Source organism: Phoenix dactylifera, chromosome 6, assembly GCF_051530095.1.
Source record: "Phoenix dactylifera cultivar Ajwa chromosome 6, Ajwa_hap1_PhDact_Kaust_v1.1, whole genome shotgun sequence".
In the NCBI taxonomy this organism is placed as follows: domain Eukaryota; kingdom Viridiplantae; phylum Streptophyta; class Magnoliopsida; order Arecales; family Arecaceae; genus Phoenix; species Phoenix dactylifera.
Window position 1 is genome coordinate 4,884,814 of NC_143195.1, and position 16,761 is coordinate 4,901,574.

General features: G+C 39.0%; 1 protein-coding gene across 2 annotated transcripts in view; it reads right to left on the reverse strand.

Moving 5' to 3' along the window:
* Nucleotides 1–16,761, reverse strand: part of LOC103716598 (uncharacterized) — a 281,358-nt gene that overhangs the window by 69,775 nt on the left and 194,822 nt on the right. For both annotated transcript variants that reach the window (XM_089923826.1, XM_089923827.1), the window contains 4 exons: nucleotides 13,117–13,245; nucleotides 5,972–6,170; nucleotides 5,748–5,888; nucleotides 5,561–5,604 (listed from right to left, as the gene is read on the reverse strand). In XM_089923826.1, the coding sequence (XP_089779952.1) occupies nucleotides 5,561–5,604; nucleotides 5,748–5,888; nucleotides 5,972–6,170; nucleotides 13,117–13,245 (513 nt within the window). The remainder of the gene's footprint in view (nucleotides 1–5,560; nucleotides 5,605–5,747; nucleotides 5,889–5,971; nucleotides 6,171–13,116; nucleotides 13,246–16,761) is intronic.

The window sequence follows — 16,761 nt, forward strand, 5'->3', positions numbered from 1 at the left end:
TTACATTAAAAAATAAAATCCACAGCTCGGCCAAATACATTGCCCACCTATACCATATCTAAAATTCATGCCGAATGAAAAAAAAAATATTTCATGGTTTTCCCTTGTTATTTTAATTTTTGGAACAATAGAAAAAAAAAGATAAAAAGAAAAGGTGGGAGAGAAGACAACCAGGTTTTAATCTAGAATCGGGCTTGCAGGGGGGCTGGATCTAATCAATAAAACATGGAATTAAGCTCTCTTTCCTTCTTCATCTCTTTCTGCCTTCTCTCCTTCCTCTTGCATCCAAAGCAAAGAGCGGAAAGGAATGAGGCTCAGCCACCAACTTGCTTATAGCAGTCAGTACCAAGTACCAACCAATACAAACCGAGATTATCTAGGTTATCAAGTACTAGGTTCCCAAACCTGTCCAAGGATTCCACGTCTCAGCACTCCTATCTGGAATGGTCAGGAAGACCAGTATAGATCAGGTTTTAAAACCTTGCCTTATCCTCATTCATTTAAAATCAGTTTTATACATCATATTACATTATAATTTTCTATCAACAACTCTGAAGTCAAACCAGCTTCTAGTCCTCATAAAAGTTCTTAAAGGCTCGAGGCGCACTAAAGCACCAAGTCTCTTGAACAAGGTTCGTTGTCTCGGTACCGGGCTCCATACCGGTGCCACACTAGCACTGTGTTGATACAATATGGTATGGACTCTTTTCGGCATACTGAGTATCGATATGCCACCCGTACCATGTACCGGTGCCGAACCATAATGTTAAATTAAAATATAAAAAAATAGCAAGGGTCTAGTAAATATATGCAATGTACCAGTGCCGCACTAAAGATAATAAAAAAGTTTACAAAATGAGATGTGCGCCTCTAGTAAACAAAAAATATAAAAAAAAGGAATGAACTTATGTTGTTAAATACATATGACAATTAAAATGAAGATATCTGACAATTGAAATTATACAAACAAGCATTCAGAGACACTGTACACACAAATGAATACATGGTCGTTACTCATCACAACATAGCACAAAGCCACAAACAACAAAAGACAACCACCCATTGTCACACAAATGAAGATATGCATACGCATATAAGACAAACAAAAAAATAAAGGGAGAGAGAGGATGAGGGGAGATATGGGTCCGTATATACGATCACAGCCCCATTCTCAAAAACTATGCCATGAAAGATGACATAGGGCTATGTCCTACTAGTCCTCCACAAGATAAATAATTGAATAGATTCTACCAATTGATCTAAATACAAATGAGATTTGTCGATAATGTTCAGATCTAGCATCAAATATACGTTCATGAATTGTATGGACAATGGATTTTAAACTGCAACAGCTAGAGAATGCCCAAAGAAGATGTATAGTCCTACTTGGATTATACTACCACTTCTATGCTAGTATGCATATTTTATGCCATAGGTGCCATGGTAACTCTGCTGCTGGCGATCTGCTATACTTATCACAATGTAGCCATCATGAAGTACACTTGATGGTCCTCATGTTAGCTAATGCATTTGTTAGGAAGGATACCATAGCAATCACCAAGCCATATGCTAAGCATTAAAGAAGATCAAGCCATACATATTGATCATGTATTGAATTCATATCCATGTTAAACTTGGGAAAATAATTTCTACCAATTTGGTATCCATCTCAACTCATGTAACTAAAATTTGCATATCACATCGTATGCAAGTAGTTTAGTTGCAGCATCAAAGAGGCAATGTCTTTCAACACAAGCTCTACTACCAGGGAGAATCTATTGAAGTAACTAAGTTGCTTAAGATGGACACTGCAATCTTCTAACCTAAAATGGTACATGGTAGCGTAAAAACTGCAAGTCTAATACGTTCTTTTCATTCTTGCTCAAGCTTTAAAGCAAAAAGAGCAAGAGATCTCTTAACAATTTAGACCTTCAAAGGCATGCACTCAAGTACTGCATCAATTACTCTCGCTAGTCATGGGAAAGCTTGGTATGGTATTGTACCATGTTTTGTCATGTTGACCACATTTCCAACCATGTGACTATGCCCATGACAAAAAATTGAATTCATTCAACTCTGCATCTATATCAGTTTATGCTGACTGGTGCATAATGGCATGGACTAGTATGTGCAACACAGAATATGAAGTTTTGTACCCCTTACATAGGCAAAACACATGTCATAGCATGGACAATCACAACATAGATGCATGATCCGAAACCTGGTTAAGCTACTCAGGTTGATGTGTTTGACCCATCACCTTTTAGTTTGTGGGTCAGCTTGGAAAAAAAATCCACAAAATTACTAAGTCCATTCAACTTGACCTAGATAGATCAACCATCTTGTGATTGAACCAGGAATGCATGCCCTAGTCCATTGTCAAATTAGGGGGGAAATCAAAAAACCCTCCCATCTTGGATCAACCATTAGCGAATGAACACGGGGGCTGCCAGAACTTGTGGGATAGAAGGCAGGCCCTAGGCGGTCGCCTAAGGCCCTAGCCCAAAGAAAGGCCCACGCCCACCGCAGTCCGTTTTCTTATTAGAGGTGGCGATCGTTTTCTTGTTTATTTTCACTATTTTTTCTTATTTTTCAGCACTTTCTTTTGCTTTATAGAGCTTGGTGGTTCGGCTTCAATGGCTCGGACGACGTACTACCTCAAAGAACCTTGAACTTTGTATTCTCTCATGATCTGTTCGTCCTCGACCTTCATTTGATCTGCCCCAGCTCTCGCGATCTAGGGTTTCTGTGAGATCTCTGCCGGATTTCAAGGTATTCTTCGCTCTATTTTGCTTCCCCGATCTCAAGATCGACGCTCCAAGCTTGGGTTTTCTGATCTGCTGTTTTTTGTTGGGGGAAAAAGCTAGGGTTTTGATTTGATTTCATCAGTCGGAGAATCAGAGCGATATTGAGGATGCCGTGCGTGGAGGCAATGGATCCGCCGGCGGCAGACAAGGACGTAGAGCCGTTCCTAGAGGTAGACCCGATGGGGAGGTACAGGCGGTACGACGACCTTCTTGGTGCCAAGGCGGTGAAAAAGGTGTACAAGGCATTTGACCAGGAGGATGGGATCGAGGTGGCGTGGAACCAAGTGCGGTTCCGGACATGGTTTGCCATACCGGCCCGTACCGGCCCGTACGTACCGGTCCGGCCCGGGACCGGTACCGGATCAGCGTGGAATCCGGTACTGGTGGTTTATTGTTGGAGAACCGGTTCGGACCGGTACGTGACCGGTACGGACCGGTCCGTGATCAGTGCCGGTACGCCGACCGGTACCAGTACAGCAGACCTTGGTTCCGGAGCTTCAACGAGAATCGAGCGATGATGGACCAGCTCTTCGCCAAGGTCTGGCTCATCCGGGAGCTCCGGCACGAGAACATCATCGCGTTGTACCGGGTGTGGATGGACTTCGAACACAGCACCCTCAACTTCATCACCGAGATCTGCACCTCCAGCGACCTCCGCGAGTACCGGAAGCGCCACCGCCACCTCTCCCTTAAGGCTCTCAAGAAGTGGTCCCGCCAGATCCTCATGGGGGGATCTTTGCCGAGCACGTTCATTTTAGAAGGTGAAGAACTTTGCCTCTTTTTAATTTTAATAATTATGTTCTTTCTTTCCTTTTTTGTTAGTTTTGTAAAATCATATGTCAATTTTTTTTATGGAATTTTAGTAAGAATAGAGCAATTTGTAGGTTTGTCTTTTTTTCCTCCCCTTCTAAAATCTAAAGTTACCATTTTGTTGGATAAAAGAGAGATTTTGAAGGGTTTGCTGGCTTTTGGGTCCTAAGAGGACTCACGAGTATCTGTTCCTAGGGTTTTAAGTTTTTTAGAGGTGAATAAAAGGAAAGACTAAGAAATTTGATTGGAGTTATCTGAACCTTTCAATTTAGAGTCACTAGTCCGACTTTTCTTCTTGTTTATTCCTTATCTGGAGTTTGGAGAAGTTAGGGATTTAATGATTCTTTTTTTTTCAAAAATAGGTTTGCTTTTCCAGGAAAAATAGTTTCTTTAGGGATTTTTTTTTCAGAAATAGTTTGAAGAAAATATATTCATTTCTTCGTGATGGTAAAGGAAAACTTTGCGTTGAAAACTTAGTACAAAAGTTTGATTAGTAATTTTGCATCTCAAAAAGCTAGATGAATTATTTTTAAATGAATTTTTAAAGTATTTTGTACTTACTAAAATTTTTTCATCATTTAAAAAAAAAGCCTCCCTTAGTGAGTTCGCCTTAGACCCCAAATGTATTGGGCCGCCTCAAGGCAGGCCACTGAATTTTCCCCAGATATGTTAAAGCAAAATATTGAGAGGACAGAGACAAAGGTAGTCAAATCCCATAGGAATGGAGATGGGATCCACTAGATCCATATTGGTAGAGGTATGAATGGTAGATTTCAAGGGGGTAGAGGCAAGGGTACTGAATATTGCAGGGATGGAGGCCCTGGCATTGGATCCAGTGTGAATGGATGCATAGGAGGACAATTCTCAAGCAAACAAGGGAGGCTAAATCTCACAAGTGTGAAGGCGAGGCCACTGGATCTTACAAGAATGGACCAGAGACAACGAGGACTTAAGGTGATGGAGAGGTCGTAGGCAAATTTGTGCCTCTTCCTCCTTTTACTAGGTAGTTCAAGATCCAGCACATTAACATGGGAAGAAGAAGGGCAAAAAAAGTGGTTGACTTGCCATTAACACATGGTCAAATGGAAACCCATGACTCAGCCACCACAGAGGAGCTCGGTCTAAGTCAACTAGTTTAGATACATGGACAATCGCAAAAAACAATTTAATCTATGATAAAAGGCACTTCGATTACCAATGCTAACTTTAGACTGATCAACCGAACCTGTAATGAAACACCCACGACCTCACGTAAGAAGCAGCCAAAAAGTTATTAATCAGGGTCCTTGACTTTGCTGAAGTACCCAAGATCTCTACAATGCACATTTGATATGGGAATATGCACACAATGGCAGCCTTATGCACATCCCTTTTTAAGCCCTAGCATCCTTGCTAGGAGAAGGGTCCAATCACAAACACCACAACTGGTTAGCCTGAAGAGGACCTACACTGCAATGTCCCTTAGCCACATGGGCCATGGGTTAGGTCAGCTATGATACCATTTATAAAGACTCGGGACCTCGCCCAAAAAGGCTTGTGGGGGTCCTTGGTATCCAAAACCTCCCAACCACACACCTAATATAGGACAAAACAGACACACCCACAAGGCCTCACAAGCAAGATCTATTACTTAAGCAAAATATAAGCATGTGCACTTATAAGGACAATTTTTATTCATATTATTGTGGCAAACCAAACTATTACAGCTAGTTGATGTTAATATAAGATTGTTCATGATACTACAACTTTCCAGATAAATAGAATAAAAAACATACAAACTATTTTCTCAGTGGAGAAACTATTAGTCTCTTAGAATATGATAAATATTAAAGAAAAATTTATGGACTTTTTTTATTAATAGAAATAATTAGAGTGATAGACCTTACCTTCATATAGTGTTAGACCTTATCAACCAAATTTAAAAGGAAAGTGTTAGACCTTACCTTCATATAGTGTGCTAGCAATCCAAGCTCTCGTTGGCTATCACCTACATTTCAATAGAACATATGTTTATTGAGGAATAATGTGAATAATCAAAACTACCAAGAAAAAGGCATTCATGATCTATAGTAACTAAGACAATCAACAACTACTAATTAATAGAGAAATAGAAGAGGACTAACAACATACCATTATTAGAGTCAGTGCTAGATGAAAGTTTAATACATGGAACACAATCAACCCTATCATCTTCAGCTCTTAAAGCGTCAAAGATTATCAATGCAACGAATGCTGTAACTTGCAAAAGGAAATCCAAAAGAACAGCTAATGCTGCAGAAAAGTAGATCAAAGTGATCAAAATCTAGCATCAAAATTTCTTAGAGTGAAAGCAGGATTAAGTAAAATGATCTAACCAGCAAACATGGAGAACACACGGCATGCCGGCATGGGGATAAAACTACCAACAGCAAAGGCTACAACTTCGGATAAACTAGCAAGAGTAATTGATGGTCCAACTTCCACAAGCGCATTACTTATCCTCCCTTCTAATGGCAACTCTAGTGGTTGGCGTTTGACAGCATGCACAAGGATACACATATTATCCACTCCAACCTGATATATATAACATATGACAAAAGCACACAGTGATTCTAGGTTGAAATAAAAGGCACAAGAAAGCAATGTAAAGTGGATATGCTTGCACATGAAATAAAATTTCATAATGAAATGAAGTAAAAGGAAAGCTATATTGTTCTTTATATAAATGATCAGCAAAATGAACTAACAGAAAAAAATGTTATTCATTTCAGCTCCAGTTATTTGACCTGAAATGTTATCTAAACATTAAAAGGACGACTTCACAATCTTAGTCTCGGATAATGTACTGGTTCCTTACTAGATCGATATGGCATAGTACGCGCCCCATACCAAAACATCTCTAATCATTTTTCTAACTTTTTATCACGATACACCTTAGTACAGGTCGGTACACACCTATATACACCTTGGTACACCTCATCACATCCGGGTATGAGACGGTACACCTCGGTATAGGACGGTACGAAGCCTGTATGGGACGATACGGCAATCCATGACATATAAATGATGTGGGACTAAATACAAATCTGCACTGGTCCTCACACAGTCCCCCCATTTAAGCCTCAGCATCCTCATCAAGCTAAGGAATAAGGATACAAATCCAATCACAAATACCATGGTTAGCCCGTGCTTAGCTCCAAATAGGTCAGTGCTGCAGTGTCGCTCAATCCACATGGGCTATGAGCTAGGTACGCTCTAATACTATTTGTAATGAACCAGGATCTCTTCCAGAAAGCTAGCTGGACTTGTATAAGTACCCAAGATCTACCTTGTAAGGACTCATGCGAGCATGTATTTAGTCCCACATGCACTGGGAGATCTTGGATACTTAGGGCTAAGAAATCCAAATAACACGTTATGACTAGCCTTTTTGGGTGAGATTTTAGGTTGTTACAAATGATATCAATGTTAGCCCAGCCCGTGGCCTATCTAGACTAAGGAACACTACAACATGCGCACTTTTACGACTAACCATGAGCCAATCGTATAATTGGATTTGACTGAATTTAAACCTTGGCTTGGAAAGGATGCTAGGGCTTAAACAAGGAGTATCTATGGACCCGTGTTGGTGTGTGCTTGGTCCCACATCAGCTATTTATTAGATAGATCTTGCATACTTACACAGTGCCAAAAAGCTAAAATAACACCTTCTGGCTAGCCTTTTTGAGTGAGATCCTGGGTTGTTGCATACCTAGTATATAATCAATGTGAGACTAAACACATGCCTAAGTCCTCACAATAGAAATTAACCCATCCAACCAATCTACTAAGTAAAAGAAGGAAAATAGAGGCTACAAATAGAGGCTAAGAATGGTAAACAAAGGAGAAAAATGAAAGAGTGCTTTGGTCTTGTCAAAGAGAAAAGGAGAGAGAGAAGGAAAGTCTTCACAGGAAAATTATTCATTTCTATTGCATCATATTATAAGTAATCTTGCCACATCCTAAATTGAAAATCTGTTTTGTGTTTTTAAAGCTTATTGCTTCCTTTGAATAGTCATTTCTAAACGTAAAATCTGATATGTTTATAGATCCTACTCCACGTGTGAGGTCATCTGCAGTAGCATCGTGTCCTCCTGAATGACCTTGAAGAGCCCATCTCTTATATGCAATCGTATTCTCGCGGGCTCTACTAGATTGTCCGCTGTGGTTCCAATCCTGTGTAGCATGCATAAACTGAGACTCACCAGTGTATCGAAGACCATTCTGCAATTGTCTCATCAATAGTAGTCTCCTATCCTCCATTTTTTTCATGGCCAGTAGATCCATGACCACCAGAACTGCCATCGTTGTTACTTCGGGACTCCTCGACACTCTCCATTAGGGCTGCAGGTGCCTTTTATATTTTCTTTTTGGTCTGCTGGGCTACTGCCTTCTTACCCTTCGTGCCCTCTCTGCCTGGCTATGTCGCCCTCCTGACCAAGTCGATCGGATAGCATAGTGGCCTCGTCCGAGCATGTCTCGATCATTTTTTTGAGAGGATGTCTCAGACAAGGAGTTATGTGGTAATTGGCTCTCCTATATCTACGGCTGATCAACTATAGAAATCCGTAGAATAATGCGTTCAACCCATTGCCCTGCACAACTCTAGCCTCGTTGGCTACGAAGCTAGCCAGTCGAGGAGGCGATCCTGGCTTGTCAAGCTCCGGCTCCTCTTGCTACCCCATAAGCCATCCGATCATAGGATCATCGTCATCATCAACGAAAGCATTATGGATCAGATCTGTATATTTGAGCTCCACTTTCTTCTGAATGCACTTTAGCCTCAATCTCATATTGTAGTGGACATATACAAGGTCGTTGAGACGTTTCTGTGTCAAACGGATCCTCTGCTAGCTATGGATGAGGGCGAAGGTGGACCAGTTGCGTTCACAGCCACTCGAGGAGACCGTCTAGAAGAGAATCCAAATAACTAGTTGCTTAAGATTTTTCGTGGACAACCCATAATAAATCCACCATTCAGATGAAAAAATATTGATTTAAAATAGTTATAAGATAGTACCATATTAGTAACCAACTAATGCTAGATGAATGTCCTCTTAATGGGTAACATACCTAGATTTATAATTGTCTTACTCACGACAGCTGCCCGATGTCCAAAATTGTTGCCGCCCTCTCTCAATAATTTGGTCTGTAAAAAAGAACCATATTGTACTATGTTAATAATAAAAGATACCGGTTAACTTACATATGCCACTTAAGTTAAATTAACTCTTCTAGACCTAGGGCTGCGACTTCTAGATCAGACCCCATCGTGTAAATAACATTACGCAGAGCTGCCAAAAGTTCTTCATTTATACCAATTCTAGCTGCGCTGTACTAGAACCGAAGGTTCAAGTAGTATACTACACATAGAGAAGAACGTTTTAGTAAAATTATACAAGTACAGGAGCAGTCTAATTTTCAATGTTCTTACTTACCTACTAGATGCAAGTTCCTACCCATTTAGTAATCCCACTACCGCTCAATGATGTCGATATACTTCTGGGCATGGGCTAGATCTGCCTCGTTGATTTGAGCCTTTGCCCTCTCCATCATGATACAGAAAGCCCATCTAGGGTACCTCTCGCTATCCACAGCCCGAAATACTTCATATAATGGTTTGACAACCTTTACTATTGCAGTGGCCCCCTGCTAAAATGTCTACCTCGTCACCAAGTCTTCGACCCTACTCCCTTCAGTGCCGTTCCAGGAATATCTACATTTCTGCCACTTGGGATTGACAAACATCTGACGCAAGGTTGCTTTTTCTCAAGAAGGCTATCAAGCGCAACATAGTTGGTAGCAAAGCGTGTGACTCCTAGTCTCAAAATCTCTCCTGCAAACCTCCTCATTAGTGAAAGGACCCAGATATGGTTGTAAATATACCTAGTGATGGTTTGGGATGTCTCCACTGTATGTTGCATCCTACGGATCTTCACAATATCCATCAACATGAGGTTGATACAATGTGCAGCAAATGGGATCCATAAAACATATGGCTGCCGCTTCTTCAAGATCCCCCGACGCCTTATATTGTGAACCATTATCAATGACGACCTGCACGACATTGTCCTCTCCTACCTGATCAATCACCTCCTCCATAAGTTTGAAGATGTACGTGGAGTCGTGCACCTAGTCAAAAGCATCAACCGACTTGTGGAAGAAAGTCTTCGTATCATAATATGTCGAAAGTTGATGCTCCGCCTGGTACGATCGGTCCAACCATCACACATCACAGTCAGTCCATATGTGGGTCACTTGGTTTTGTAGAAGAAAATCCATTTCTCTAGCTCTTTATTATTGTCAAGAAGCTCACCATAAATGTCCTTCGGGCCTCGAGGATCTACACCAGAACTGGTAGACTTTATGGCAGAAATGACAGACCTATAGTACATATTGTCTGCCACATTCACTGTGATATGGCTAAAGTAGAACCAAGATCCAATAGCTTGACACATATCTTTCTTATTCTTTTTCAGCATTGAATCAACCCTCTACTGCTTCGAATATCTACTAGAGAAGGCATGCGGATCTAATTCATGGATTGCTGCTCCTGATGGAATCTCTCTGAATGTTTTTTTTCTACCAAAAGCCCCCAATATAGATGCAATCCGGCCACTGCCTCTACTGACGCCCTCCTTAACTGAAGAAGTCCTCGTGAACTCTAGATATGCCCTGCTGCTCGTAAAACCGGAGCTCAACTCACAGAACGAGGGCCCAAATCGAGCCCCATGCCTGGACACCTCCTGCTGCCACTGATCATCTAGGCTCACCTGCATGGCAGCCTAGATCTGTGCCTCAACATATGGAGTAGACACCTGCTCTGACTCCCTGAAGTAATAGAAAAGTGGCTATGCCGCTCGACGTTCCACCTCCGCCTTATTCTTAGCAGCCCTCTCCTTTGCATCTTTGAAATCAGCGAGGTTCTTCTCATCAACTGCCAAACCTCCTATGGGCATTTGCGACACATAGATCCAGCACTGTAACCATCAACTAAGTGCTGCTTGAACTGGGTTACCCCTCTTTGAAATTTTGGTTGCACCAATTGCACTACCACTAGTGCCGTCCTGAGAGCATTCGCCCACGCTCTTAGTCAAAATCACGCTCCGAGTTTTTTTTTCCTTAATGGCTCCATTCCTACATCGGATCGATTAAGTATGCTCTGGGTCCCTTTTTATCTCAAAATACATTTGATTTATCTAATAAATAACTCTAATTTTTCTTATTTATTTATTTATTTATAAATTTTTAATAATTTCTAGTTTTAAAACTATTTATATATCATAAATTCAAAAAAATTTGATTTCTACCTCAGAAATTACTTCTAAATTATATAATACGTACTAATAATTTTTCATAATTTTGGTATTAATTATATATTTTAAATTATTTTTTATATTTAAAAATAATTTTTAAATAATAATATTTCAAAAAATTAATTTCAGCTCAGAGTAGTGTAGAACCCAATAATGGATGCTAAATATATTTTTCTAGGACCTCGAGCATGCATAAAAGGTTACTTCTCAAATTTTTTCAAATTTAGGCCTAGGCTGCTGTTGCATGATCGCATCAAAACATGAATTAATAGACACTAAATTTATATATATAGTAGCTTGCATGCCCATAAATACTTTTGTGATTTTACATTTTTTATTTTTATTTTAAAAAAAATATCTTCTTTTAATCTAAAAATATATTTATATTTTTTAAAAATTATATATAATCCAACAATTAAAAAAATTTATGTCAGCATATGCATAGTCCATAGATCTACAACATATAAAAAAATCAAGCCCAAATCGAAAAATTTGGCATGACTCTTATTTTGCAATTTTTGAGCTATTTTTTCAAGGTCCCTACAAAAAAAAAGAAGATGGAAAAAAAAAGGCATACCTTATTTAGCCTTAGCTCTTCCCTCTGATAGCCTAAATCAGTGTTGTTTGTGAATTTTTTGAAAAGAAAAAATCGGTTCCATAAGCGGGCGCTGTGGCAATAGCCCCCGACTCGGTGCGAACCGACAAGTTCCCATCGAGTTTGAGTTGAACTGGATGGAGGTTCTATCTGGTTCCGGCCGATACCGGCTAAAAAATACTAGTTTCGACCGATATTATTAAGGTTCCGACCTCGTAGATGCCGGAACCGTTCCTATAGCGAACCGACCCGGTTTGAGACCAGGTCGGCTCAGTTTGGCCTAAACCAAGTGGTACGGCCTGGTATAACTAGTGTAACTTGGTTTAGCAATGCAGACAAGTGGCCTCAAGGATACAAAAGAAACTTTATGTGATACCATGTGAATTGATTGAACTCTTTTCCAAGTAATGTACTCTAATCATTTCACAGTATCCCATTTGTTAATAAAAATCCAATTTTCCTGTATCGATAAAAAATATTTTAAAAGACAATTGTTTTCATTGGACACCTAAATTCTTATGACCATGTTTGGGTTAATGAGTTGTGCATGTCACTTTATCTATCATATAATTATTTGAGTGATTGGTGAAGTATATAGTGGATCCTTTCAAAAAGGGGATTTCCCGTTTGAAGTTGCTTTTGGATCAAGCGATTATTGAAGCAACAATGGCAATATAGTAGTCTGTGGCCTGTTACTATTTTAAAGATATAGTTTTATGTGAAATAATACATTAAAATTTTGTAACCTTTTTAGCTATGTTTTTGATCATACAGTTTGTTAAAAATGCTTCACTATTAAATTTAATTTTCCACCCAGATTCAAAAGTCTACAAAAGTCCCATTGTTTCAATGCATAACAAACGGAATCGAAAACATACTTGATTATGATAGGACCAAATAAATAAGGCCATTTTAGAAGTAGAGAATATCTCACTAGATCCAAGTAATACCTGCTACAAAGGTTTGATGACTTTGATCCATGGTATGTTGTACCAGCCTGAACCGGACGGTATGAGGCGTACTATACTATCTCGGTTTGGAACCGATACCTGATACGGGTGGTGTACCGAGTACTGATGGTGTACCGAGTATTGTTGGTGTACCGACACTCGGTATTCTAAAAAAACTCCATACCGTACTATACTGACACTGTGCTAGTGTGACACCAGTACAGGGTCCGATACCGAGACGATGAACCATGGTATGCCATACCGACCCGAACGGAACAATACGGAGCGTACCGTACCATACCAGTTTGATGCCGGTACCCGGTAATGGTGGCGTAGCGATACTCAGTATGCCAAAAAAAATCTATACCATACCATACCGATACTGCGCTAGTGTGGCACCGGTACAGGGTCCAGTACCGAGACAATGAACCTTGCAGCGAACCTTGGTTTGACCTATTTGTATTCAATATCAATAATCAGCAGTTGCTAACTTACTATGCATCAGGGACCTTACAAAATAGTCAGAATAAGTCCAATTTCTCTGAATAATACTCTCTCATGGAAATGTTATGATGGGAAAGAGACTGAATTGAAATATCACAGAAAGGTAACAAACTTACAGCTAAAACAAGAAAGGGAATCACTTCCATTATAATGAGTGTTGACCTAACTCCAATGGCACTAAAGAATCCAATTGATCCAAGAACAGAAAGCATAACAAGAACAACTCCTGACAGGCCAAGCAATACCTGGAATATGCAATACTAATTAGACAAAAAAAAATACACAGAATTAAAGGACATACTGACAAGACATTAAGTAAAAACTCTTTATTACAGCAAGAGATTGTGTAAGTTCATAAAGGACAAAATTACATTATGATGGACAGCTTCCATTTCTAGGGACAGGCTTTACACACATTTAAGCTAGCTTGAGATGAAGATGCTGCATCAGTAATGCAAGTTTGCTTCATGAAATAACATTTAAGCTAGTTTGGATGAAGACAGTAATGCAAGTTTGCTTCATGCAATAATTGAATTTCCCATACAAAACCAGATAATGCATTGATCCAGCAGTTACGAACTAGTAGAGCATACAGAGATGTAACAAATGATAAGATTATAATACTCATGTATAAAAGGAAGCCAGCTTGTCACCAACATACAATCAAGTGTTGCATATTGTACCATAGTAATCAAGAACCAGCACATCAGAAAAGCCATACCACATTATGCCAACATAAATATGTGTGGAGTATCCCAGTGAGGAGTAGAAGAGTGTAAGTGCCAGCCCAGTTCACCACTAGTTTCTACAAGGAGCCAAGCTTAAACAACAGGGATCACTACCCATCTGTACCATGATGGCATGATGTACTCCATAGGATAAACTTGTAAAATTCAACATGAGCTCATAGTGAACTGGCACAGATTGACATAGTAAGTCACCTGATTTTCCATTATCATATCAAGCCCCTAAGTAGCTGTCACAGTGTGTATCAACTAGTCTAGGTTAGCATGCATTCGTACTTATGTTCTTGTTGCCAACCTACCAAGCCTCTCTACATGGAACATACAAACATGGAAAGATATGTAATATTCAGGGAAGCAGGTAACTAGCATTGATCGTTGCAATTAAATAGTGCTCCAAACATTTCAATGTTAATAAGATAAATAGGCTGGATTCTAAATTCTAAAAGAGCTTGTTACGCAGCTAATAGGCAATGCCTTAATTTTTTCATTGATTCTCTCTTCTCGATCCACAAATGCCTTGGTTTTTTCATTAATTCTCTCTTCTCCATCCACAATTCCACTACCAACCACTTTGAGAAGCATCATATAAACCCTCGCCATCACTGTTCAGTAGTCTATGAGCTCTTCACTGTCCCATATAACCATAATATGCGCTATGAGAGCCAGTTATCCTATTTTTTAATAGATTCTAATAAAACAAGGTTTGATCTGTATCATATTTCCACCTTTTGTCCCTTCAATTTATATAAGCATCCTTGATCCTTAACTCATATTCATTTCCTCAAATCTTATTATGGCTTGATAATATGCTAGATACAGTTCTTCAAAAGTACATTTTACTTTATATTATTTGTAATTCTAACCTCCTCATTTAAAGCCCCGATTAAGCTTAATCCTTTTTGAGAGTCCAACATTGATTATTTTCTCTACTTCTAGAATTTTTTGCTGGATCATTTAGACAGTTTCCTCATCCTGTCCACTAATACACCATTTCATTTTTTGTATCCCAATGTCCCCAGCGAGCCAAAAGGGGACATTGGGATCATTTTTTCCTGTTTGAGAGCCCAACATTTCATTTTCTAGATCCTTTTCTTTCATAACACCAAATATATAGCAAGTATTTTGTTAGTCTCCAGGTTAGAACTCAACTGCGGGACCAATGATGCCGCACATGCCTAGTTTATAGTTAATTCTATATCAGCTTAGCACGCTGTAAAACAGAATATGTCACAATAAAAAGAACTAGCAAACTTCCCATATATGCTTGCCGACAACAGGTGTCTTGTCATCTAGATGCAATATAATTTGAGACTCAAATGCCTTCTTGTCCTGTCTAGCGACTCACGGTAACCTATATAGCAAGCTTCCTTCAAGCTTGTTAATGTCTACTACTTAGTGTTCTATAATTCAACAACTTAAATTTATTAACAACCCAATTTTCATTCCTGCCAATCAAGTGCTTTGGGTACCATTCACACCTTGAACCATGGTTTTCCATACCGCCTGCTTGGTACGGGGCAAATTGTATTGTACCGGAAGAAAACCTATACAAAACTCAACTTTGAGTTGGTACAAGCCCCGTACCGAGTCATACCACCCTATACTAATATGTACCAAGGTGCGTACCGACCCATACCAACCCATAACAAAATATACCGAGATAAAAATTGAGAAAAATTGTTAGAGAGCTATTTCAATACAGGGTGCGTATCGCATCATACTGCACCGACTATACCAAACCGATAAGGTACCAGCCTTGAACCTATTTATCTAGTAGTTTTTACAGTTAGCATTACCACCTCATCAGTTTCAGCTTCTCCCAATCAATCTGAATCACAATTCGAGGCTCCTCTTCCCTAGACAAACACCATCTACTATTGCACCTTGGATCAGTGATACAGCATCCCATAGTAATAATTTTGTACTAGCAAGCATTGGAGATTTAAGATATCTGGGTTGATGGAAGATTGGTTGATATAGAAAAAGATACAACATATAAATTTAACTACCAATTTATATCCTAAACAATTATATTCCAACCCACTTTTCTCTAAGCTCAGATCCTCTCCAGACCTTGACCATTGCCTTTCCAGGATAGTTGGTGGGGCCCACCAAAATAGATATTGGTTCGTGACTTAATTGGAAAGTTCAACAAAGAAGAAAAATCAAAGAAACTATTGTTACTGTGATCCTCATCCAAAAACAGATTACATTTAAGTGACAACCAACATAATCTTTAATTCTTGGGGAAGTACGTGCTTCATAATAGGCGTTATAATGTTTTGTCAAGAGCCTTGCTAACACTCTAAAGAGATCTAGATGTAGAAGGTGACCCCAAGTTTCACGTGAACAGGAGAAGGAAATACCTTCTCTTTCTTATGTTGCTTCTTTTCCCAAAATTCCTATAAGTTACTTTGGAATTCAAGAAGGAAAGGAAATACTGAATCCCAAAGGAGACATTGAATCGTGAAAAGAAAAGAGCATCTACTTGCAAACATTGCAAATTTTATTTTCTTTTAATTTGCTAAAATGACAAGCTGATGAGGCAACATCACCATCGTCAATAAATTTAAACTGTTCATCTAATAATCTTTACATCTAATGAGTCATCAATAGCATACGCATACTACAATTCAGCATTGTTATTATAATTAAATATCTAATTAATAGATAAATGATTGACAAAATCATAGCTGCCAATGAATCACCCCATCTCAATTCGTAGACAAGGTCATAGTAGTATAAATAAGTACTCCTTGACGCCATGATTTGCGTTATATTATTTTGTTATTGGCCTCATACATTGATCATATCGTATACGGCCATAAGTTATTTTTCAGACAAATTTTAAGCATATTGCCATGTTCACAAATGCAGTTCTTAATATTTCAACTTTCAAGCAACATATTTGGCAAATAGCTATTTGTATTAACTTTATATGCTAATATTTATTTTTTCATTGTGCATTGCATGTGCTAATTTGCTAGTAACCACAGAAATGAAATGAAGAATTAC